General features: G+C 37.8%; 4 protein-coding genes across 4 annotated transcripts; 3 read left to right on the top strand and 1 right to left on the bottom strand.

Moving 5' to 3' along the window:
• Window positions 1-428: 428 nt before the first annotated feature.
• On the top strand, window positions 429-4,263 carry kctd13 (potassium channel tetramerization domain containing 13). The gene is made up of 7 exons (XM_057346829.1): window positions 429-649; window positions 1,391-1,667; window positions 1,775-1,944; window positions 2,243-2,329; window positions 2,426-2,478; window positions 2,732-2,927; window positions 3,195-4,263. The coding sequence occupies exons 2-7, from the start codon at window positions 1,427-1,429 to the stop codon at window positions 3,441-3,443; spliced, it is 996 nt and encodes a 331-aa protein (XP_057202812.1). The 5' UTR covers window positions 429-649; window positions 1,391-1,426; the 3' UTR covers window positions 3,444-4,263.
• Window positions 4,264-5,156: 893 nt separating this feature from the next.
• Window positions 5,157-8,748, bottom strand: LOC130562012 (uncharacterized). Its single transcript, XM_057346795.1, has 11 exons — window positions 8,640-8,748; window positions 8,073-8,247; window positions 7,790-7,988; window positions 7,437-7,704; window positions 7,167-7,344; window positions 6,981-7,057; window positions 6,707-6,887; window positions 6,325-6,573; window positions 6,043-6,214; window positions 5,797-5,945; window positions 5,157-5,668 (listed from the first exon to the last, which is right to left on the bottom strand). Exons 1-11 carry the CDS (start codon window positions 8,682-8,684, stop codon window positions 5,421-5,423), a joined length of 1,941 nt encoding a protein of 646 aa, XP_057202778.1. The 5' UTR covers window positions 8,685-8,748; the 3' UTR covers window positions 5,157-5,420.
• A 515-nt stretch (window positions 8,749-9,263) lies between these two features.
• hirip3 (HIRA interacting protein 3) lies at window positions 9,264-13,968 on the top strand. Its single transcript, XM_057346797.1, has 8 exons — window positions 9,264-9,423; window positions 9,852-9,972; window positions 11,229-11,367; window positions 11,498-12,124; window positions 12,212-12,381; window positions 12,684-12,834; window positions 13,311-13,409; window positions 13,503-13,968. Exons 1-8 carry the CDS (start codon window positions 9,356-9,358, stop codon window positions 13,685-13,687), a joined length of 1,560 nt encoding a protein of 519 aa, XP_057202780.1. The 5' UTR covers window positions 9,264-9,355; the 3' UTR covers window positions 13,688-13,968.
• Window positions 13,969-18,878: 4,910 nt separating this feature from the next.
• On the top strand, window positions 18,879-22,885 carry LOC130562041 (chymotrypsinogen A-like). The gene is made up of 6 exons (XM_057346835.1): window positions 18,879-18,978; window positions 20,207-20,227; window positions 20,331-20,496; window positions 20,586-20,848; window positions 20,939-21,081; window positions 21,187-22,885. The coding sequence occupies exons 1-6, from the start codon at window positions 18,894-18,896 to the stop codon at window positions 21,472-21,474; spliced, it is 966 nt and encodes a 321-aa protein (XP_057202818.1). The 5' UTR covers window positions 18,879-18,893; the 3' UTR covers window positions 21,475-22,885.
• The last annotated feature ends 1,608 nt before the right edge of the window (window positions 22,886-24,493 follow it).

Below are 24,493 nucleotides of genomic sequence, written 5' to 3'. Positions count from 1 at the left end.
CTCAAAATAATGAGAAACTAAGTCTAAAGTTTGGCTTAGTAACTCATAATAATGAGAAACTAAGTCAAACTTTCGACTAAGTCAAACTTTCGACTAAGTTTCTCATTATTATGAGATACCAAGTCGTTGTTATGAGAAAGTTTCTCATTATTATGAGTTACTTACTCATTATTATGAGAAAGTTTCATTATTTTGAGTTACTAAGTCAAAATTTCGACTTAGATTCTCATTATTATGAGACACTAAGTCATAATCAGTTATAAAATCTAAAAGAATCCCCAACCCTGGCGGAAACGGGCTTCCATCGTTTTGAGTGCTTTTAGAAAACGCTGACGTAATAAAACAACCCTCCACGATTGGCTGCATTCACCACATCACGTACGCTATGTCACGGGGCGGGATTAATTTTCTTGACAGACGTCAGTTTGGACCAAACAGTTTACGGAAGACAGTGCTTGCGAGGGGAAGCAGCCATTGTCTGTCAACCCACAACAAGAAGAAAGAGGAAGACAGTTTTGGCCCGAGAAACAAGAGGAAATTATGATCTTGTGAAAAACATGACAGGGTTATTGTAGTAGATGTAATCGTCCGTCGCGATTACTCTGCATATTGTGCACCTCGTCGTGAGGAGTTTTCGCTACGCAGCTCGGTGAGTGCTATGCTCATCGACACTCCCTCAGCTAGCATAGCTAATAAGCTTATCAATATGTGGACATCATATTAACTAAACTTGACGGCTAGTGATCATCGACAGGTTGCGTAACGTTACATGTGGTTTTCTTCTAACGTTAATTTATAGTGGTGAAATTGTTAAATGATCACAGAGAAGCAAATTTGGAGTGGCCTGTGTGAGGATTAACGTTAGCTAGAACTTCTCAACTGGAGTTAAGAGTGTTTTGACCTAATTCGATAGGTTTGTTTTGTATTACTACAGTGACACTTCTGTAGTAGAGAATTATTCATATTCTCTTGAGGACATTTTTTCTCGTATAAATTACATTTTCAAAGATACTCCCGTGATAGCTGCTCAATGCATTGTTTTATATGCCTGATGTTGTTCGGTTATGTCGTAGCCTGATGGGTCTAAACGTTTTTTTTTCTGGAAAGGTTAAGGTGTTTGTTAAACATTTTATGACTTTTTTAATGGTTTAATTACACTTCGGCGACGCATCTCTGAAGAGGTGTCATTACGTTTATTAGTTTATGTGCCCCTCATAAATTTTTACATTTTTTTGTGCATGTACACTTGTGAGCAATCGCCAGAAATGACACTGATGTCCTGCTGTCCATGCTTCCTGTTAACGCCCCGTTCCATGTTGTAATGATGTGAGTCAGTATCACTTATCATCAAGAAGGTGGTTCAATTCTGTGCTTTATATTGCAACGTCAGGCAGAAGAGTAGCAGGGTTTGATTTCCACTCCTCTGATGTCTGCCGAGGCGTCTGGTTCATCCGGAGGGACTGTGGTGAACGTGACCGGTTCTGCCTCACACTCCACTAGCCATGCTGGGGAAGAAAAGTCTGACAGGAGCCTGACCAGCAGTAAGTATGTGAAGCTCAATGTGGGAGGTACTCTCCATTACACCACGGTCCAGACGCTCAGCAAGGAGGACAGTCTGCTCAGGAGCATGTGTGATGGGAGCAAGGAGGTCACCATAGACTCAGAGGGTAAGGAAAAACATTCAACACATCTGACCAACATGTACAATAACCCTTAAACATAATATTACAACTGTGATTCAGATTTGGTATAAATGTGTGTGTTCTCTCCCAAGGCTGGGTTGTGTTGGACAGAAGTGGGAGACACTTTTCCCTGGTGCTGAACTTCCTGCGGGACGGGACAGTTCCTTTGCCAGAGAACTCACGGGAGCTGGAGGAGGTGCTGAAGGAGGCACAATACTACAGGCTTCAGGGCCTTGTGCAGCACTGCCTTACCACTTTACAGGTGAAATCCCTCATTCATCCACTGACTTGAAGGAAGAGCATGTTTAGTCCATTAGATTGCATTTATTTGATCACAATGAATTGCTTTGTACAGAAGCATCTACCAAATGCATAAAAGTGTATATTTGACCAGTATTTGTATTCCCTGGGAATTGAACCCATGGAGACACACACCACATACCAAATCCAGTATTGGTCCAAAGTAGAACTAATATAATGTGTGGTTCTTAGTTTGATAACTGTAAAGTATTTGATAACGGTATTATCAGTTACTTATGGCTTGTTTGATGTTGATGCAGAAACACAGGGATAACTGCAGGGGATGTCACATTCCTATGATCACTTCGGCCAAAGAGGAGCAGAGGATAATAGCCACCTGCAGGAAGGTAAGATAATAGAGAAGTACCAGAGACAAATGCAATGACACGTGTATAAAAATAATTGGGGTGGCAATTTTTTTTTTGTTCCGTTCCTTATGACAGCCAGTGGTGAAACTGCAAAACAACAGAGGGAACAATAAATATTCCTATACAAGGTACTCATTCTCACACGTTCAGCATTTACTCTTATACTCTGTGTTAACTACCAGAAAGCAAATAAACTGTAATGTGATTGAATATTATTCTGGATCTAAAGGAGTTTTTTCACACTATAGTAAAAATTGACGCTATATGATTTTTCAATGTAAGAAAAGTTAATGACACTTGGCCTTAGTCTCTAGAAAGTTTTGAAAAAACGTAAAACGATGTAAACACAGTTTTCTATAAAGTCACCCTTTCCTCCCATAGCAACTCAGATGATAACCTCCTGAAGAACATCGAGCTGTTTGATAAGCTGGGGCTGCGTTTTAATGGCAGAGTGCTGTTCATTAAAGACGTGCTGGGAGACGAGATATGCTGCTGGTCTTTCTATGGCGAGGGACGCAAGATTGCTGAAGTCTGCTGTACTTCCATTGTTTATGCCACTGAAAAGAAACAGACCAAAGTGAGCAGCGGGGAATTAAACAGCTTGTTTTTCTGTGTGTGCATTGCGGTCTGTCTTTAGATTTTGGCCAGCAGTGAGACACAAAGTACACTGCATGGTGAAAAAAAGTCTAATTTACATATTTGCCTATATATTATTACCTTGTTAAAATTAGTTTCCAACAGGTGAATTGCATCTCCTATAAAAACATTTTTTGAGAAATGGAGCACTTGTTTTGTCTCTTCGTCTTTTACTCCTGACGTAATTCTTCAACTTCTCTTCATTTAGGTTGAGTTTCCAGAAGCACGTATCTTTGAGGAAACGCTCAACATCCTAATCTATGAAAATGGTCGAGGCTCAGGTTCGGGAAGCATGGCCCTGCTGGAATCAGGGGGTGTCTCATCAGGTGTTGGCCAATCAGAGGAGGATGGGGCAGGGATAGGGGGCGGGGATAGACGGGTGAGACGTATCCATGTTCGGAGGCACATTATGCATGATGAAAGAGGTCATGGACAGCAGACTGTCTACAAAGACTAAACATTAAAAAGGTACAAAGAAACAGAGAAATTGTCATTTTAGGAGAGTGGAGGCCTTCCAGTACTAGGGTCCTGTGAACCGGTACCAATGTAAATAAAAATGGGAATAACTTTAGTTTAACTTTGATACATTTAATACTGCACTGAAAGGGTGGGGGAGGGTTATAGGCTAGTTTAGAAATTGTCCTAAAATTGCCACAGTGTGGTACAATTGCTTATTTGTCCTTTTTTGTTACATTTAATTTATTATTCAGTTAATTTATTGTCCAGATTTTTCACTTTAAAAAAAAATGTGAAGTTCATTTTTGTTTTGCCTGACCATGTAAAAGTGTTTAATGGTAAGCTGTGATGTATGTGTTTGAATGACAGGGTGAGTGGTACTTGGTGGAATTGTAATATTGTACAGATAGGTCAGATATTCTGTGAAACTGACAAAAATGTGCACAACTAATCGTTACAGCCATAAACATAATGGTGGTGGGGGGGTGGATTTAAAAGTCTTAAACACAAACATTGTTTACACAACTGTAGCATAATTGATTTGTATGGGCAAGATGACACAATATAAGACTATTGTCTTGTAACTTAATTTTTATGGCTATGAGATGACGGTAAGAGTACATTTTTCATTTAAGGTAAAACCCATTTTTAAACTAATCTGTATAGACTAATGTAAGCCATAAATGCACGCATTCCCTGCTTAAAACGCTGCCAATGAAACTAATACGCAGAATGACGTACAAATATTGTGACGGCATGTTACTCAAAATGAATGAACAATTTATTAACATTTTCAAATAAAGTTGTTCTTTTTCTTGAAACCCTTGTGTTGTTGTATTTTAAAGGAGTCATATTGCACGGCTAAAACGAATATTATTGTTTATTTTAGATGTAACGCAATGTGTATACACCATTTAAAGTTTATAAAACGTTGTATTTTCCACATGCCGTACATGTTTGTATCTCCTCTTTGCCCCGCCTCTCTGAAACGCGCTGATTTTTGACAAAGCTCGTCGCTCTGAAAAGCGAGGTGTGCTATGATTGGCCAGTTCACCAGTGCGTAGTGATTGGTCAAATACTGCAAGCATTTCACGGAAATGTAACGCCTCTTACCATATTCGGAACATCAGCGGTACTTCCCTATCAATTCGAGCCCGAATCTCATCCGGAAAATGAAGACAATCAAGCCGATACATCAACTGTGCCAGCGCGACTCGAGCAGGATGTCAAGGATTGGTAAGGTTTTATTAAAAATCTATGTTAAATAGTTTAAAACTATAGTTAACTTTTTTACCTTTTATATACAACGTTATAAAGATTTGCCGTCAGTGTAATAAAATCATAGTGATTTATAACAAAATATTAAAACCTACTTTTATTCTTTTACCATTTATGTGTAGGTGAAAATGTGAAAACAGTAATAAAATGCTAACTGAGGTTGAAAATGTATGCTGCTTGGAAATACAAAAGGTACGAAGTAATTACTTTTTTGTAAATATAACACATGCTTTTATATTTTTCTGGATTACAAATACCAAGTGTCGTCTTCCACAGGTTGTGAGACGAATGAATGAGGTGGCAGGCCCTCTGAAATGCATGACACACCACCCAGGCTTCGAATCTAACTGTTTAAATCCTTACGTCCTCCAGAACATTAATAACATTTACAGGGCTGATTTTGGACCCGTGAGGCGTAGAACAGCTGAAGAGTAAGTTGTTGATGTCATATGATTTCTTTATTTTATAAAACAAAAAACATTTATTTTCAAGGCACCAAAGCAACTACTAGTAAAACAAAGGTATCTTATTCAAATATTATAGGTAAAAACAATTAATACAATAGTAAACATGTACACCTTTTTTCAGTTAAATAAAAATATAATATTTGACATTTTTCTTTACAGGCGGTACAGGTATCTCTCCTATCGAAGCTTCATAAACTGGTGCTGGGGATATTTAGGAAAGAACGTCAGTGTTGTTATCCCATCCTGTGTTGTGCTTCGGATTCGGTAGGAGTTCCCACATCCGGATGGACAATATGTTGGCTTTCGACCACCGCTTGTCTGAAGAGTGACACATGCCGGCCAACAACTTCCTCCATTGAAGGCCTATCAAACTGCGAGGACATAGAAGCAGGAACGCGGATTTGTTTTAGCTCCTCCACAAATGGTGCGGGGTCTGTAAACACCTCCTCAAAAACTAGCTTCATCAAGTCAGTTACATATTCTGTAAATAAATGGTACAGAAAGAAATGTTATTGATACACAACCTACGTACGTAGAACAATTCGATGCATCACTAAATGTAAAATTTTTCCGTAAGTGTATGACAATAAAACATGTTTTACAACATACCATATGAAGGGGGTGTTTTTAGTGGCTTTGTAGTGGCTTCACCCTTTTTTGACTTGGGGAACACAACCTTGTATATAGGTTGTCCAGAAGTTGTTACAGCCTGCTCACGGTCTCTATTTTCATTGTAGTGAATTGCTGCAAGGTACAACCTGCAATACACACATGAAATAAAATACAAAACATGAAAAACACTACGGTAATCATGCATAAAAAAATAAATATTATTAATATCAAAATGTGCAATACCTGCACAACATTCCAATGAATGGAAAAACAACATTCTTAGGGGCGAAACGCAGGATCACACCGTGAAAGGCTTCGAGTGAAGATGTCTGGTAATGGTGACTGAGCCTCTCCACATCCTTCAGGACTCGCTTATTGTTCATGATCTTTTCAACTTTTTGGAGTGGCATTGACCCTTGAACAAGAAAAAAAGAGTAAAAAAATGGAACATTCCTAATGTCAAAAAATAAGTTTTTTTTCATAACTTATTCGCATTATAAACTAATGTAATGTTCTGATGCATACCTGGTTGGAACCATTTTTTGTGATCTCTGGACACTTTGCCTGCATGTGCACATGTCGGGAATACAGGGTTCTCATGGGTGTGGACATTTTGAATGTGGTTGAGCAGGGAAGTATATTTGGCCACCTTTTCTGGACCACAAGTAGACGTCGTAGCACTCCAATATATGTGATTCTTGATGCTGTGCAACCACATCTTCACAATGTAGTACTCTTTTTTTAGGGAAAGTTTGTTCAATTTTTTAGACAAACCTGTAAAAAGGTATAAATGTTGTGTATTGGTGATACATACATTAACTTCATAAAACAATCACAAAAAAAACCCCACTGTGTTTGTAATTACACAGAAATATATGTCACATAATACATAAACCTTAGCAGTTACCCTTTTCGAAGTGCCACACATCGTAGAACTGCACGACATTGCGCTCTCTAAGGAACTTCTGGATCTGGGGATGACGATCCGTTATGATGTATTCCACTTCCAAACCATTACTCTCCAGATGGTCCAGACAACGCTGCAAGCCCTCTTTCTCCATGTGGTAGCTACCGCCTACCTCGTTGCACTGGGTGTCAATAAAATGTAAAAGGCATAAACCTTGAAATTAATATTTATTTCATGGTTACATTGACAAATGTATTATATAAATTAATTTTACCTGAACAAGCTGAATGTCAAGAATGGTGTTGCTTTCGAGGTGCATCAAGGTGTAACTGCCGAACTTTGCTGAGTGCCCTAAAGAAATGAGATGTAAAGTTTTTGCTAGTCCTGTCTCTACTCTAACATAGAAATGGCAATCAGAAGAATCCATATAACATAAAATTATTCTTAAATATAAACTAACCCGGTGTATCAGCCCTCATATCTCCAGCAACTGCAACTTTTCTCTGTTCTTGCAGCTTTTTGAACATATCGGTCTGCAGAAAGTTCCACCTGTGTATTATAGCAGGCTCAAGGTAGTTCCTAGCATGTCTCCTAAATGCATCGTAGTGGAACATCTTAAGTTGCATGGCCTTGCAAATCTAAAAAATTATGAAAAACATTATAAACTATACAGTATATTAATAAAAGAGTGATTAAAACAGATTTATGATCAGAAGGGTATTAAAATTACCTTTTCAAACTGAAAGAATGATGCACCACTGAAGTAAATAGCTGCAGACACCAGTAAGTTTCCAACAGGGGTACTTCTATTGACAGGCTGACTCTCCCACTTTCTGTGATAACTGCACTTTGGACAAAGCTGGATGAACAACACATAGGTGCCCACTCGTCTAAATTGAACATCACACTTTGTTTTGCAAACTGGGCATGTTTCAAACAGCTCTCGGAGGCAGCTTTCAAAAACAATGTACTTTGACTCGTTGTTTGTGGTCTGTTGCCTAAAGTAGGAAAAAAACGAAATACTTTTTTTTATAAATTATAAAACTGAACTGAATATAATAATCAAAGGTTTTCAAAACATACGCTAATTCGGACTCCTCTGTAACAACTGTGTCATCAGGGTTATATGTGGAATCGTGTGGTTCAGCGATGCTTTCAGAAATATCTGTATCTTCCTCTTCTTCCAAGTCAAGATAAGGCCTTTTGCGTGGTGTGAAAGGATGTGCTTTGATGGGAGTTGAAGAATATGGCACCATAGGGAAACTAGGTGTAGTTTCAGTACCTACATTAAAAGAAGAAACCGTTGCCTGGGTGCCTGAAATCCAAATGAAAAATGGTATATTCAGCATTACTGAATGTGACATACCTTTGTTCCTTACGTGCGTTCCCTTTATTGTGCCCCAAGACAACTGTGTGCCAAAGGATCGCGTCATTGGAGACGGTGCAGGCAGTGTTTCTATACTGTCTGTTTGAGATCCAACATTTTTTGTTCGAGATGACATGTGAAATTGTGCGGAACTGTGGCCCTGATGAGATGTACCCTAAAATAAACATATGTACATTGATTGTTTGTAAAAACAAAAAAAATCCGGTGTTAAGATTAATTGACTATAAACAAACAACCATATACATCACACAGAGTTTGTGTGAGAGAGAAACAAGCTCGCATTACAGCAGGGAATGGTAACACAATTAATAACGTGCTACGCCTCTCGTCGCGACACAACAAAGACAACAAACCCCATTATAAACACAACATTTGTTGCCTCTAGTTGGAACATAATTACTGATTATTAGGACTTATGTTGTCTTTTCGCTACGTGCTTGTCTGCATTTACGGATCACACAAAGAAACAACATGCGCTACAAACACACAACAGACTCAACTCGCGTTAGTCCGTAACAAAGTATTTTACAATGAAAATATACTTACAGGCTGCGAATCTGAAGCGCCAGACTTTCCTTGCGAAGTATTCATGGTTGGAATTGACCCACTTTTTAACGAAAGCTTTCGCGCATAGCCGGTCTTGATCTCTCCCAGGTTCGTGAAGCATTCGTCGGTGAAATGCGCTGCACAAACTTGAACATTCTGATTGTACTTCTCTGGAACAGTGTTATAAATAAAATGTAACCATTCCGTTTTAGTCGTCTCATCTTTTGGCAAGGCAAACAAAGACTCTTTCTTTTCGCAACGAAACACACATCGTCTCCGCGACATGGCTGCGCTGGCGACGATACAATGAGATTTACAATTACGCCCACCTTAACTACGTGTAGATTTGGGCGGTCTTAGTCAAATCATGTTACGAAGTTACGTAGATTCGCCGGGGTGTGGTTACACGAGGCGTTTCAGGCAAGTATGGTTGAGCATTCGCTTTTAGATAGAATGCATCTTTTGTTCCCACACTTTCATTTGTGCAATTTTACGTGTCTAATACATGCATGGGCAACTTATAACACACCAAAAACACAGAAAAACACGTACTTCCGACATATGACCCCTTTAAAACGTCAAAGCGTCCATTGAACGTTGTGCGTCATGACGTATGTGACGTGAGCGTGCACAACAAAGCGCGCCAAGGCAGGGTTGCGCGCTAACTACGCAGGGATGTTTACCGTTCGTGTACCGTATTTGTAGATGTGTAAAACATGGTGAAAGAAGAGGACGCTATCCGAAAGTTCGTTGTGAGACAACTGACTCATTGCTCGGACCTCAGGTAAACCGCGGGCAAAAGTATCGAATTTGCAGTTTGAAACGTCAATAAATATGATGGTATGATAACCAGCTATCAAACAACGTCAGGCCTGTATCATTAACTTAGTCGTTTTTGTGTTGTTAACTTTGGTCTGTTCCTAGTCAGAAAAACCTAAGCAAGCATGAGGGTATAAAACGGTTCATTTAGATAAGCGGTTTACAATGTGTACTATAGTACGATTTCTAAGCGAGGTAAAGCACGCTACGTGATGTATGTTGTCAGAAGTGTCAATGCCCAGAAGAGGGTACCACAGTACAAGAGAGTTGGGACTGCACAGAAAATTTAGGAAAATGCTTTGCTTGATATAAAGTCAAAACCATGTCACGGACGTTTCTAGTAGTCCGTCGAAGTATTTTGAATCTTGAACCGTTTTCTCTGCCATGTTTCAGTTCACTGACCTTGGGCATTCTACGAAGGAGATACCTCGAGCAAGTGGGGAGAGAGTCACTCAGCACCAAGGATAGACAGTTGATGAAGACAATTGTTGAGGAGGAACTCTTGAAAATGCAGGTGAGGAGGAGGTCATGATGACTCGTGTGGTCCTACTGTCAGGAATACTGCACCTCTCTCTGAGAAATGTACTCCGCTCTGCCTAGATACTAAGGCTTACTCGACAAACTTCACAGAATATTCCATAAGACTACATTTAAGTTTTGTGAAGAACTTGATTTTTATTTTAGTGAAACGTGCTAATTTAGTGGTATAAATAAATAACATTGATGCATACTGAAAAAATAAGATGTTTATTACAACCAATAAAATTAAGTGAACAAAAATGTTCTTAGCAATTCTACAATATCGTTTATTTCCCTCATCTTACATTAAAAACGTGTATAGACAGATTTTTTCCTGATGTCTGGTTTGGGGAAAAAAATATTTTTTATTATTTTGAAAAGAGGACTGGCAAACTAACATCCTGCATACTCTTATCAAAATGTATTTAAATATTTTGGACAAAGAAAATAAAATCTGGTTACCTCGTGTGTCTATATTATGAGTATAGGATACTATAGGTATAATCCTGTAGCTATAGATGGTTTCAGAAGCAACATAAACAAACGTTATGTGGCCCAAACTTAACTTCCGGTAGACCTTTGCAAAGAATCAATAACTATTGAGTAGATGTAAATTCATTAAATACAATTAGTATACAATAAAATATTACTATGAAAAAATACAAATTAAAGATAAAATTTAAAGGGTTCGTTCACCCAAAAATAAAAATTCTGTCCTCATTTACTCACCCTCAGATTGGTCCAAACCTGTTTAAATTTATTTGTTCTGCTAAACACAAAGTAAGGTTTGTAAGAATGTCAATAACCAAACAGATCTCATCCCCCATTGACTCCCATGTAGTATTTATTTTCCCTACTATGGCAGTAAATGGGGGATGAGATCTGTTTGGTTACTGACAGTCTTCCAAATATCTTGCCTTGTGTTTAGAAGAACAAAGACATTAATACAGGTTTCTAACAACCTGAGGGAGAGTAAATGATGACAGAATTTTCATTTTTGGGTGAACTATCCCTTTAACTTAGGGTCAGTGCGTGTGTCCGATGAAACCATCTATACAGTCAGTGGCAATACTGAGTTTGACTTGAGAAGTGTTGAATGTTGCACTGTATTTCTGGAAAAGTGCTGCTTTGAAATGTCAAAATAACGCTGGACCTCAGACTTGTGCTTGCGGATTGCATACTTTGATTGGTCAGTGACGTTTTTAGGATAGGGCTTAGCGAAGAGTCAATTTAACCTTTCTATTTTTTTAGGATAGCAGCGATGACGAGCCTCTGGTTAAATTGGTGGAGAAAAAAAGAAAAAGGGTGGATGATGATGATGGTGCTGACGAAGGCTTGAAGAATGAAATGGCAAGGAAAAAGAGACTGCGGCACGAGGAGTCTTCTCCAGGTGACCATGCAATACTTTTCATTGCCAAGCAAAATGTTATTTATTGAAGTGAGATTTATGTTGTGCTAAATGTTTTCATAATCTTTCTGTATTAAAACATGTGGCTCACATTTACTGTTCTCTTGTCCAGATTCCCCCGACTCTGGAATAGTCAAGGCTATGAACGAAGAAGGCCAAAAAGAGGTAGAAAGTGACAAAAACACGGACAAAGACAGTGAGGGGGAAAAGGAGACCACTGGGAAAAAAGTAAAACTGCAGAAACAGAAGATGACAAAGGGCAAGCAAACCAAAGAGCGAGAGATGCGGTCCGAAGATGAAAGTGAAACGAAAAAGAGACGAAAGAAACAAGGGAAGATGATAGAAAGTGAAGATGAGGAGGAATTGGAGGATTCAGATGAAGATGAGGAAAAGTTACAAACCACAGAGAAAATGAATAAATTAAAAAAGAAAGATTCAGCCAGCGAAGAAAAAACAAGTGATAGATGGATAAAAAATAGCAACAGTGAGTCTGAGGATGAAAGCGAGAGGAGCAAAGAGAAGAAACATAAGAAAAGAAAAGATACGAAGAAAAAGAAGCCAGTAGAGATGGATGCTGTGAAAGAAGTGGAAAGACAGGTTTTTGGGAGCAGCTCTGAGAGTGAGGACGAGGAAACCAAGACGACTAAAACCAAGAAGAGCAGCGATTCTGAGAGCGAGAGAACTGGAGAGAGTGAAGGGGAGGATGCTGACAAGTCATCCGTCAGAGAGAAGAAAAATGGTAAGCATGATGTCAATTACACTCTTATTAGTTATACACTAACCAGACATAAACCGTACTTTTGCTTATCCCTCTGTTTCTTACCAGAGAAGACACCAGAGGAACACGGGAGGAAGGTAGAGGAGGACTCTGACTCCTCCTCTCTGCCCTCACTGAAGGATGAGGAAGAACAAGAGCAGAGCAAGAATGAGGGGAAACAGAAGAGTGTGACCAAGAAGAAACGTAGTGAGGAGAGAGAGAAGACAGCCAGAGGAAAGGCAAGATCTTTTTTTCCCTCTGTTTTAAACGGGGTTAAAAAGAAATCTCGGCACAAATGCTAATGAACCCTTACCCTAATTCACTAAATGTTTGACACCTTGAAGGAAAAAGATTTTTATCATTTTTTTAATAGCTTGTGTTGAAATCGGTTGGTAATTGCAGATTTTTCTGCAAATCTCTCTCAGAAAACGTTCTTTCTCTAAATTGTTTAATGTAAACTAAACCTGCAGTCCCATCGTCAGCAATTGATAAATAATGTAATGATTATTCAACATGATTTAAAATAACCATTGACCATCAGGATGAAGAGAATAAGACAGTGGCCCGGCTGAAGCGATACATCGCCCTCTGTGGCGTGAGACGGAACTACAAGAAGCTTTTAGACTGCTGTCGATCAATAAAGGCCAAAGTGGCTGTGCTGAAAAAAGAGCTGGAGGAGCTGGGTGTTGAAGGTGAGTGTCTCTCTGAGTGCTTGTGTGTGTGTTTGATGACATATTATAATGCTGCGCCAAGAGATACCTGCAAATTAAAAATCTAGTAATTGAATGTTAAGTCATCTGCTGGATTTTAGTTATGCACAGAGTGTTATGGGTAGTTGACAGACTAATTTGAAAAGCTGTCCTATGTTGTGACAGCAAAAATGACAATGAAGATAAATCTCTCCTTTGCTATTTTATATGATAAATATGAATAATATAAAACAATGTAATGTGTAATTGTTTTCTTAAATTTGCTATGTCACACCATAGGACACATGTACGATTAATTGTCAACCACCCAAATGCTTCTCGCTTTCCAAGCGAGTGATCTTCCTACATTGCTGAAATAAAAAACCACCTATAATTCATATCCGTATCTTTTGTGTTCAACGGTACTGATATGGTGTTGTAACGGACTGTGTGTTCAACCTAAATTATCTTTGTTCCAGGTCAGCCGACCATAGAGAAATGTAAGAAAGCTCGACTAAAGAGAGAAGAAGCACAGGAGGTGGCTGAGCTGGACGTCAGCAACATCATCACAACTCAGGGTAATTGCACCTAATATCAACTGAAAAATTTCAATCTTTTCAATGAAACAAACACTCATTGTTACTTTGTTCGCACCTAAACGTGACACTCAGGACGTCCCAAAAGGAGAGCAGCATGGCCCCCTCGTCCCAATGTTTCTCCTCCCTCTTCTGTCTATAAGTGTGTTGTGGACTCTGACTCAGATAGTGGGGACAGCCACATAAACAGGGGGCACAAGAGAACAGCAGCTTGGAGCAACCTGCAAGGAATCATCAGTGATGATGGAGAGAGTGATTGAGTGGGAAGTGCCTTTTAACTACAGTTTGTGTTTTCAGAGCATTATACGATCATTCTGTAAGTTCACACGCTCTATTTCATAGCAAACTGAACAGAAGTGATCACTGCCCTCTGGTAACCTGTAACACGTGCATCCTCTGTTATTGTAGGATGTGATCCAGCAAGTTTGTTTCGTCTTTTTGTGCATTTTATAGTTGTTTATTTGTACTTGAACGTTTACAAAATTTAAGTGTCCTAAATATTGAAAAGGGGCTTTAAGAATAAAATAAAGGATTCATTTTACATTCTCCTTAACTTTTTCTTGGGTCTTTTTTCCCTGGAGTAGGGACAAACGGTAAATTGCCAGCAGTCATAGTTTGATGTACATACAGTGTTGCTAAAGTTGTGCATTTGACTTCAACTTAGCCCTTCAAATGAAACGATCTACAAATGTTTGGATGACTTCCATAAAATTACAGTTCTGAATCCTAAAGAGCTGAAAAACTGGTTTGAATACCTACAGTAAAAAAGAATCCGCATTCTCATAACCATTATTATTAGGAATTGCAACAGTAAATGATTCGTACATCATAAATAAAATTAAAAAAACAAATCCGATAAGACTGATTGTGGTCTTGAGGTTGAATTTTTCAGCTGCAAACTGTCACGATCGTGGTGAAAGAACCCAAGCGCAGGCAGCCGTGAAGGGGTTAACAGAGATTTTATTTACACAAAACAAAACAACCACAATGGGGGAAAACAGAACTAAGAAATATATATTAAACAAAAGACTTCCCACGAGGGGGGCAAAATGAAAACAAGAACAGTAAAACTAAACTATAGGACACGACCAAACGTCTTAAATCAAACACGACACGACAGGGTAGAACACAAAACTCACAAAACAGGGGCAAGGCTGGGAGCAGGACCACTGGCCGAGGAGCAAAGCAAAACACAGTAACGTACATACACATGCAATCCACCAACACAAGACAAAGAAACAAGAGGGTATATATATAGGAAAGACAAACGAGGGATAATTAACACAGGGCAGGTGTGGGTAATGAAACACTCAGGGAAAGATCACAAGGAAACTGAGAGGAGCGGGGCCAATGACGAGACACTGGAGAGAACGTATATTATTGTCAAAAGGACAATAATATGTTTCTCTACACACATAACCAAAGACTTTGTCATGGCTCTGCTACAGGACCAAGACAAACATGACTAAGGAAGCAGAGCCATGACACAAACAAACTAAATGCAGTCATATGATCTGTTCTTATCTATCTATATAAAACTGTATAAACATAAAAATTGGTAGAATTGACAATTTTGTAAATGCATAAAACCGCAGAAATGTGATTTACAATCTTCATAGTTTGAGGGCCTGAGTTGTAATTATTTATATTTTTATTAGTAAGAAGTTTTGAAGAATGTCAGTAACCAAACAGATCTCATCCCCCATTGATTCCAATAGTATTTATTTTCCCTACTATGGCAGAAAATGGAGAGGAGATCTGTTTGGTTACTGACAGTCTTCCAAATATCTTGCCTTGTGTTTAGAAGAACAAAGACATTAATACAGGTTTCTAACAACCTGAGGGAGAGTAAATGATGACAGAATTTCCATTTTTGGGTGTCCGATGAAACCATAAATTTCCAATGAAACCATCTATTTTATTTTTCCTTCTCTTAAATATTATTTTATAGGGTAGCAAATAGTCTGAAAAAATATTGTCTTATAAACGAAATGTTTACTTACAGGTGCTGGTCATATAATTAGAATATCATCAAAAAGTTGATTTATTTCACTAATTCCATTCAAAAAGTGAAACTTGTATATTATATTCATTCATTACACACAGACTGATATATTTCAAATGTTTATTTCTTTTAATTTGATGATTATAACTGACAACTAATGAAAATCCCAAATTCAGTATCTCAGAAAATTAGAATATTACTTAAGACCAATACAAAGAAAGGATTTTTAGAAATCTTGGCCAACTGAAAAGTATGAACATGAAAAGTATGAGCATGTACAGCACTCAATACTTAGTTGGGGCTCCTTTTGCCTGAATTACTGCAGCAATGCGGCGTGGCATGGAGTGGATCAGTCTGTGGCACTGCTCAGGTGTTATGAGAGCCCAGGTTGCTCTGATAGTGGCCTTCAGCTCTTCTGCATTGTTGGGTCTGGCATATCGCATCTTCCTCTTCACAATACCCCATAGATTTTCTATGGGGTTAAGGTCAGGCGAGTTTGCTGGCCAATTAAGAACAGGGATACCATGGTCCTTAAACCAGGTACTGGTAGCTTTGGCACTGTGTGCAGGTGCCAAGTCCTGTTGGAAAATGAAATCTGCATCTCCATAAAGTTGGTCAGCAGCAGGAAGCATCAGAAGCGTCTCGCCTGGGCTAAAGACAAAAAGGACTGGACTGCTGCTGAGTGGTCCAAAGTTATGTTCTCTGATGAAAGTAAATTTTGCATTTCCTTTGGAAATCAGGGTCCCAGAGTCTGGAGGAAGAGAGGAGAGGCACAGAATCCACGTTGCTTGAGGTCCAGTGTAAAGTTTCCACAGTCAGTGATGGTTTGGGGTGCCATGTCATCTGCTGGTGTTGGTCCACTGTGTTTTCTGAGGTCCAAGGTCAACGCAGCCGTATACCAGGAAGTTTTAGAGCACTTCATGCTTCCTGCTGCTGACCAACTTTATGGAGATGCAGATTTCATTTTCCAACAGGACTTGGCACCTGCACACAGTGCCAAAGCTACCAGTACCTGGTTTAAGGACCATGGTATCCCTGTTCTTAATTGGCCAGCAAACTCGCCTGACCTTAACCCCATAGAAAATCTATGGGGTATTGTGAAGAGGAAGATGCGATATGCCAGACCCAACAATGCAGAAGAGCTGAAGGCCACTATCAGAGCAACCTGGGCTCTCATAACACCTGAGCAGTGCCACAGACTGATCGACTCCATGCCACGCCGCATTGCTGCAGTAATTCAGGCAAAAGGAGCCCCAACTAAGTATTGAGTGCTGTACATGCTCATACTTTTCATGTTCATACTTTTCAGTTGGCCAAGATTTCTAAAAATCCTTTCTTTGTATTGGTCTTAAGTAATATTCTAATTTTCTGAGATACTGAATTTGGGATTTTCATTAGTTGTCAGTTATAATCATCAAATTAAAAGAAATAAACATTTGAAATATATCAGTCTGTGTGTAATGAATGAATATAATATACAAGTTTCACTTTTTGAATGGAATTAGTGAAATAAATCAACTTTTTGATGATATTCTAATTATATGACCAGCACCTGTATATGATTTGACAGAGAAGGCAATAAAGTATAAGTAACTCAAACTTTTTTGTGGAAACAGGACAAATTGAAACTTGTTGATTGCAAAGCAGCAGTCTTGCATAAATATTCTGTGATTAATGTCTAAAATAGTACAATATAGAAAAACGAAATTAAAAGTGGTGAGAGAAGATGGTGAATAATCCCACATTAAAATGTGAAAATGTTTACCTCACAATTAAAAATGAGGTAGTTTATCACTTACTTTAGCAGTTTTAAAACATTAGTTTACGAATTCTAAGTTCTGTCAAAAATTATATCTGATTGATACCTGAAATATTTTCGAGAAGTCCAGTGTGACACGTTTATAAACACAGAAACTTGTAAATTGTAAATTTCTTCTGCTTGTCATGAATGTTAAATCTTGCACTTGCAATTTGATAATTGCTTGTAGAAGTTATTAAATGCCTACAGTTACAAACAATGTTAGTTTAAAACAAGTCGGTTTAAAATAATACGTTTAAAAGCAATACTCCTACGCTATTAAAAATAAAGGCGCTATAAAGTAATTTTTATAATCTGAAGAACCTTTTCTCACCACAAAGAATTTTTTAAGAAAGATTGAACCATTTAGACAAAAAAGGATCTTCTTTGGCATCGTGAAGCACCTTTATTTTTAAGAGTTCTAATAAGTGCATAATAATTATCTGTGTGCATTGGCCTACTAGTGTTTTTGTTCATATTTTTTTTAACTCTGTCAGAATATTCAGTGCAACATTGAATTTGACATCAGCTGAGCCCTTTAACACGAAATATTCTCCATATGAAAAATGTTTTTTTGGATCACTGCCATACCTTCAGGCAAAGTACAGACACTTGAAGAGCTGACAAACTTGTTTGAATACCTCCAGTCAACATTTTTAGGCAATTTTTCTCTCCCATCGGTGCTTTTTTGAAGTTGCTCCATCTCACTATGTTGCCCTGTTTAGTAAATCTCAAATGTTAATTTATGAAAGTATCATTTCAAATACTACTATATTGCGTGCCGCAATGTACAGCACCTACTTAATTTAAATAGGAACGCGGAAGTCACGCATGCAAAAAGAGCCCATTGTGCCTGATGTAGAGTGATCAAATGCCAACATCTATGACTGAGCTGGTGCCAAATGGTGATTTTTCTGCCTGAAAAAAAAATAAAGAGACAATGAGGAGACAAACGACAATCACCCGTATTTTCAAAAAACAAACAATGTAAGTATCCTATGGCTGTTGCCTTTTCCCATGTGGCAGATTAGTTCTGTTATTTATTTGTATAGCTAGTCTTTTGCACTTAGCAAACACAGCAAAACCTGGAGAGCATGACTAGCAAAGGTGAGTGGACAGAGGCAAATAGCGAATGAACAGAAAAAGAATGGTTGGATAAATCAACAATTTATCGTCAGGAAATTGCAAATATCTGGACTTGCAAGACTAAATTAGGGTCCTGGCATAACATTATCATCTATCCGTAATGTACTGTATAAGTTGACTGAGGTAAATTTACTGATTTATGTTTAAATATTTAAATAAAACATATTTTGCAGAGGCGTGAAGTTTTGGTGGGTGACTGGCATAGTAGACAAATAACAGTTTGATCATGCATTGCTGTTTATCCATGATTTCAAATAAGAATCCTCCAATGGCTTTTTAGTGCAAACCATTAGCCCAAATTACGCAAAGTAACTACTTGAGCACTAGTTAAAATCCAAATTACGCAAAATAACTAACTGAGTTGAAATAATTTGCTTACAGCTTGGTCCCCACCAGTAAAAGAATCTCATATGCGCCCCTGGCTACTGTCACTTCCTGCTGAACTGGTTATGATCTCAAAAGGAATTCAGTTAAAAAAATGTTGGGAGGTGGCAAAATCCATGTATAAAAAGTACACATGTCATCTGTCAGCATTCAGAACATGACAATGAGGTCTATCAAAGTTTTGTGTGTCGCTGTGACTGTACTTCTCAATCTGAAAGGTAGGCAGACGCTTACTGAAATGTTATTTCAACTAACATCAAGAAGAAACGATCTCATTTAATAATTATATGTATTTTTAACACTTTAAATATTTTATTACGTAACATATTTTGAAACATTCAAAAAGAGATTTGAATACTGAAAATAAATGTCTGTATATACTGTAACTTGCTGTTATCAGAATGTGGTGGGAAATTAAGTGATGTTATTAAAGTAATATGTTTAGTTTTGGAGCTTGATTGTTAAATAATTTCCTAATAATTTCCTAAATTGGGAATGTCTAATTCTGAACATTTTATCTCTCACCAATGCCAAGTTTTGCTGTTTTTTTCATTCTCATGTTGGTATTGTCCATTGACCCTGGACCACAAAACCAGTCATAAGTAGCACGGGTATATTTGTAGCAATAGCCAACAATATACACTGTATTGGTCAAAATGATCGATTTTCCTTATATGCCAAAAATCATTAGGATATTAAGTAAAGGTCATGTTCCATGAAGATATTTTGTAAATTTTCTACCGTAAATACATCAAAACTTTATTTTTGTGGGTGGATGCAGCAAAATCACAAACAAAAATGACCGGAAACACGCCTGCAAACACCACTCACTGCTGCCCTCTGGGAATTACCCACTAGAGTTTGGTATATATGTAAAGCTTAGAATTTCAGATTTCTGGTTCCTCTACTCTCCAAAACATCATTACAGCAAGCCAGTAGAGAGCGTTAAAACAAACCTGTTTCTTCTCAGCAACGGCCTGCTCAAACGCCTCTGATGGACAACTTTAAAGGAAATTTTCTCAATATTTAGATTTTTTTGCACCCTCAGATTCCAGATTTTCAAATAGTTGAATCTTGACCAGATATTGTCATATCGTAACAAACCACACATTAATGGAAAGCTTCTTTATTCAGCTTTCAGATTATGTATAAATCTCAATTTCTAAAAATGGACTCTTATGACTGGTTTTGTGGTCCGGGATCACAAATATGAATAACCCTACTGTAAAAAACAACTATAGGATTTGCTTAATTTTTTGTGTAAATTTGTGCAGGTTTTGCACACAATTTTTCTTACATTTTTACACAGTTTTAAAGTAAAACTTACTTAAAAAAAACCTTGTGCAAATTTTGTAAATAAAAAAATTAAGTAAATCTTACTAGTTGTTTTACAATGTAACAAAACTGCGCTTTCTTATTGTGTTTTCTTTGATTCTCCCAATATAGGTTCTTTCTGTCAGCTTGATGGTAAGTAATATGTGACCCTCAACACTCAAGATGTTCCACACAAACTGTTTTGAGCACTTTGTTCTGAACCTTTCATTTCTCACATGCTCTCGTCTCTTGTTAGTGTGTGGCCAAGCTCCATTTAATACCAAGATTGTTGGAGGGGTGGATGCGATTGTAGGGTCTTGGCCCTGGCAAGTAAGCATTTGCGATGCTTATCAATTCCATTTCTGTGGTGGGAGTCTCATCAATAAGAACTGGGTTTTGTCTGCAGCTCACTGCTTTCAGAGGTATGTAGTGATCCAAAAATAAATTAAATTTAAGTGTCAAATCAACATCATTATGTTGCATGTGGATTAAAACTGACTGCTATGTACAGCATTAACAGGTCACACATTATGATCTACTTGGGACGCCAGAACCAAAATGGATCAAATCCACATGAGATTAATAGAACGGTAATTCAGCTCATCAACCATCCTGATTATAACACAATAACTAATGACAATGACATAGCACTGCTCCGGCTCTCCTCTTCTGTGTATTTCACTGATTATATTAAACCAGTCTGTCTGGCTGCTGCTGGTAGTGTGTTTGATGAAGGACTTTCAAGTTGGGTCACAGGATGGGGGGACACTGGAAGTAAGTGAACATTGTTTTAAAGTGACACATTTGTTCTATAGTGTACAACTTTTCCACTAAACTATACTGCATCTCTTTGTTATGTTATAGATGGCACATCTCCTGACATATTGCAGGAAGTGGAGATTCCAATTGTGAGCAACTTTTATTGCAATATGGCCTATAATAGTGATATCACAGACAACATGCTGTGTGCTGGACTGATAAATGTCGGAGGGAAAGACTCCTGTCAGGTAAGGTTCCAGTCGTTCATTTTATGACACATTTGCACAGCTCATGATTATTTAACTTCAGTGGTGTAAATACTGTATAATAAAGCGTATAATATTTCTATGCAGGGTGATTCTGGAGGGCCACTGGTCAGTAAGCAGAACTCCAAGTGGATTCAGTCTGGAATTGTGAGCTTTGGTATTGTTTGTGCGGACCCCCGGTTTCCTGGTGTGTATGCCAGAGTGTCTAAGTATCAGGACTGGATCAAGAGTCACATAGTCAGTAACCAGCCTGGATTTGTTGCATTCCACAGTAATATTTATGTTATATTCAGTGGAAGCTCACCCAGTCTTTACTTGTTTTCCCTTTCTCTCACATTCTCCATCATCCCTCTCATCTTCTGTGTCTTTTTTTAATTGTGGTCTGAGTCACTATTATTGGTTATAGTAATAGTCTTTGTATAGTGACCAAGATGTCTGTACACACTGTCATAAATAGATGAAGAGAGATTTCTTTTTCTTTTGTTTGAAAAGTAGCTTTGGGTTTACAGTTTTGGGTTTATCAGTACTGTTGATAGAAAATGTATCCTTTTATATAGCTCAGCAGAGGGCTTGGTTAAGAAAAGATCATTTGAGAGAATGCTGAATAACTCGACCTTTGCATTCATCAACAAAGTGTTGAGTCAATGTGATCCGATAGCTTTCAAGATTTTATTTGACTCATTTTATGTACTAATCATTAACTGCTGTAATCACTCAATATAAACAGAATAAATCATTGATTTTGAGCAAACATATTCTTTTGTCGATATTGCCAAACACTCATTTGACATAGTGAGCACCAGAATATATCTGATGTCATGCCATTGATAGCCTTCATGCATAAGTTCTCATAAGAAACCAAATAATATCAAACAAGAGGAATGTTTTGTGGAAAACATAGACACAGCTAGGGGAGTTTTTGTTATGATCACACATTTTCCAAAACAAAGCAAGATAAAACCTTCATACTATATGATGTCACAAGTCAAAATGAATTCTAATGTAAAATTCTTTAAATCACAGACAATTGAGCTTAGACGATGTATTTTTCTGCATTTTTTAATTTTAATAGATTTCTCTGCGAAGGTACCAACTGTATAATTCACTGCTAGGCCTACTAACTAATGGTTTTTATGTTTATGAGGTGTTTTTAATGTTTTGAGACAACCCATGTGCCAGTTTTTTATTTTAAACCATTGCATGCTGAATATTTTCTCCATAAAACTGCAGTTTACCAAAGACAATTTAAAAAATGCGGTTTGAAACTGCTCCTGTCAATGATGTCATAAACCTGTAACCGATCACATCAACTCATTTGACCCCTGCGGACAAGCAGTTTGAGGCATAAATATGCAAAGTGGCGCACAGATGTGGGCTAAAATTATCGCTGCACTGCTGTGTCAGGTCTCAGTTTCACTTTCAGTTTTGCGTTTGAGTGCGATTGAGTGGAGGCGGGGCTATTTTGCATATTCATGTATCTGCGTATACTTAATGAAGCTGAGATGTAGAGTTACATTCAAGCTATTTTAAGGAAGGAAAATTTGTTTTCAAAGGAAAAACGTTTAAATATTTTGATGATAAAAGATTCGTTTTAAAGGATAAAATTATCGACCACATGGGGGACTTTAAAGTTTAGATTATTTTTCATATTGTAAGCACAGGTATTGTGAAGGAGGTTCATGAGGAAAATGGAGGAAAACATTTTCAGATGTTTTAATTGAGATTACAATGGCATTTAATACTGTATATTTAGATAGTATGTTACTTTTTGAAACAATAAAAACAGATGATGACCAAAGGTAGCCATGGTCTCCATTTACATCCATTCTGTAGAAAACAGCATCGTGCTTGTGTTCCCTGCTAGAAATAAAACCATATAAAAGAATTCAGGGGGCACATCATGCACTATATATGATATGCACTAGATGGCACTACACAATTGTTTTTAACAAAATAAGCTCCATGCAGATGTCCAAAGGTCTATAGTAACATACTTAAACTGTATAAACCAGGTAAACCATTAGTCTAAGTGATGCTAAAATCATGGGATCAATTCCCAGGGAATATACCATTTAAAAATGTGTATATTCATCAAGCAAAAGATGTCCCTGACGCCAGAATAGACTCACATTGAGAAAGAAGACAGAAGATAGAAAATTGGAAAGAAATAAAACTTGACTTGACAGAAAATACCTTTATAAAGAAAAATCCAACCTGGTTCCATTTTTGCCATTATGAGTGTTAAAGAGAATGCGGCCTTGCCATTTTAAATGACTGACAATCAGATTATCAATGAATTACTCTTACCCTGGTCTTTACACCACAGTTTATCCTAATGCATGATTTGGCAACGACTTGGTGATACGTTTTAACGTTTATATCCTACGCTTTTATGCTAAACCCTTTACATCCAATTGTTTGAGCCGCAAACTTTTGAAGGCACCTCATTTTCTCCTGCAGTCTGCTCCCACTCTCCCGTTCTCCCTTCGTTTCTATGCGTCCCTCCCACAAACCATCACACCCACCACACAGTAACACCTCAAACACTGTAATTAATCAAGACGCGTGCCGTAATCTGAAGGAGGGACGGCTATTTTTAAAAGCCCTGTCTCTGAGGGGGCATCGAGAAACGCGAGGAGAGCGACAGAAAGAGAGGAACAAGATTAATCTATTTACAGTGTGTATGTGGCTCTGTCATATGCCTTCTGTCTTCAGTCATCACAGCGTGTGTTTTCCCCTTAATATACTGGAAAAAATCAACAGAAGATTTATGATGAGCAGCTACAGCGTTTGTATCCTTTTCCATTTTTTTCCATCATTATTTAATCCATACACCTACATTTTAGATGAAGATTAAATTACGACCCAAACCAGTACCACAATTATAAATCCTGGAAAGGTCAATAAAATAGACAGTTGCCCAAATGACTTCCCATCAGACCGCAATGCAAGTTGGGTCTTAACCTATTGAGAACCACCGACTTAAAGTACCTCATTCTCAAGGCAAAAATTTGACAATCCTTTTACATCCATCCTAGATAATCTGGTTATGGCGGTTCTTTAGAAAAATGCAAGTCCATGACACTAAATGCTGTTGCATTGAGCAGTAAATATATTTTTTCTAAGAAAACACAATATAAAAGTATCAATGAACAGCCCACTGTACTTGGATAGATTAATATCTCTTCATTCAGATAAGTATTGAGGTCTAAACTAGTTTATGTTTAATAACAGATGGCAGATAGCTATCATCACTTGGTCTCAGTGACTTTTTGACACAGAAATACAGTATCTCTCTCTCTCTCTCTCTCTCTCTCTCTCTCTCTCTCTCTTTCTTACACACACCCTGCGGCATGTGCCCAACTATATGGCTATTATCTCTGTTGGTTGCTAT

This window comes from Triplophysa rosa, linkage group LG11 (assembly GCF_024868665.1).
Source record: "Triplophysa rosa linkage group LG11, Trosa_1v2, whole genome shotgun sequence".
Taxonomy (NCBI): Eukaryota; Metazoa; Chordata; class Actinopteri; order Cypriniformes; family Nemacheilidae; genus Triplophysa; species Triplophysa rosa.
The sequence above is the reverse complement of the archived record's forward strand: the minus strand, read 5'-3'. Positions and strand labels throughout refer to the sequence as shown.

What these genes read in the sequence shown, in the direction of transcription:
- LOC130562012 (XM_057346795.1), bottom strand. Translation starts at nt 8,684, where the DNA reads ATGAATACTTCGCAAGGAAAGTCTGGCGCTTCAGATTCGCAGCCT. An exon ending in AACGCACGTAAGGAACAAAG is followed by an intron (nt 7,989 to 8,072) that starts GTATGTCACATT and finishes CTTTTAATGTAG; the next exon opens with GTACTGAAACTACACCTAGT. An exon ending in CATTCTTTCAGTTTGAAAAG is followed by an intron (nt 7,345 to 7,436) that starts GTAATTTTAATA and finishes ATAATTTTTTAG; the next exon opens with ATTTGCAAGGCCATGCAACT.
- LOC130562041 (XM_057346835.1), top strand. Translation starts at nt 18,894, where the DNA reads ATGTCATCTGTCAGCATTCAGAACATGACAATGAGGTCTATCAAAGTT. An exon ending in TGTACTTCTCAATCTGAAAG is followed by an intron (nt 18,979 to 20,206) that starts GTAGGCAGACGC and finishes CTCCCAATATAG; the next exon opens with GTTCTTTCTGTCAGCTTGAT. An exon ending in GAGGGAAAGACTCCTGTCAG is followed by an intron (nt 21,082 to 21,186) that starts GTAAGGTTCCAG and finishes ATTTCTATGCAG; the next exon opens with GGTGATTCTGGAGGGCCACT.
- hirip3 (XM_057346797.1), top strand. Translation starts at nt 9,356, where the DNA reads ATGGTGAAAGAAGAGGACGCTATCCGAAAGTTCGTTGTGAGACAACTG. An exon ending in ACTCATTGCTCGGACCTCAG is followed by an intron (nt 9,424 to 9,851) that starts GTAAACCGCGGG and finishes GCCATGTTTCAG; the next exon opens with TTCACTGACCTTGGGCATTC. An exon ending in GCACGAGGAGTCTTCTCCAG is followed by an intron (nt 11,368 to 11,497) that starts GTGACCATGCAA and finishes TCTCTTGTCCAG; the next exon opens with ATTCCCCCGACTCTGGAATA.
- kctd13 (XM_057346829.1), top strand. Translation starts at nt 1,427, where the DNA reads ATGTCTGCCGAGGCGTCTGGTTCATCCGGAGGGACTGTGGTGAACGTG. An exon ending in GGTCACCATAGACTCAGAGG is followed by an intron (nt 1,668 to 1,774) that starts GTAAGGAAAAAC and finishes TTCTCTCCCAAG; the next exon opens with GCTGGGTTGTGTTGGACAGA. An exon ending in ACTGCCTTACCACTTTACAG is followed by an intron (nt 1,945 to 2,242) that starts GTGAAATCCCTC and finishes ATGTTGATGCAG; the next exon opens with AAACACAGGGATAACTGCAG.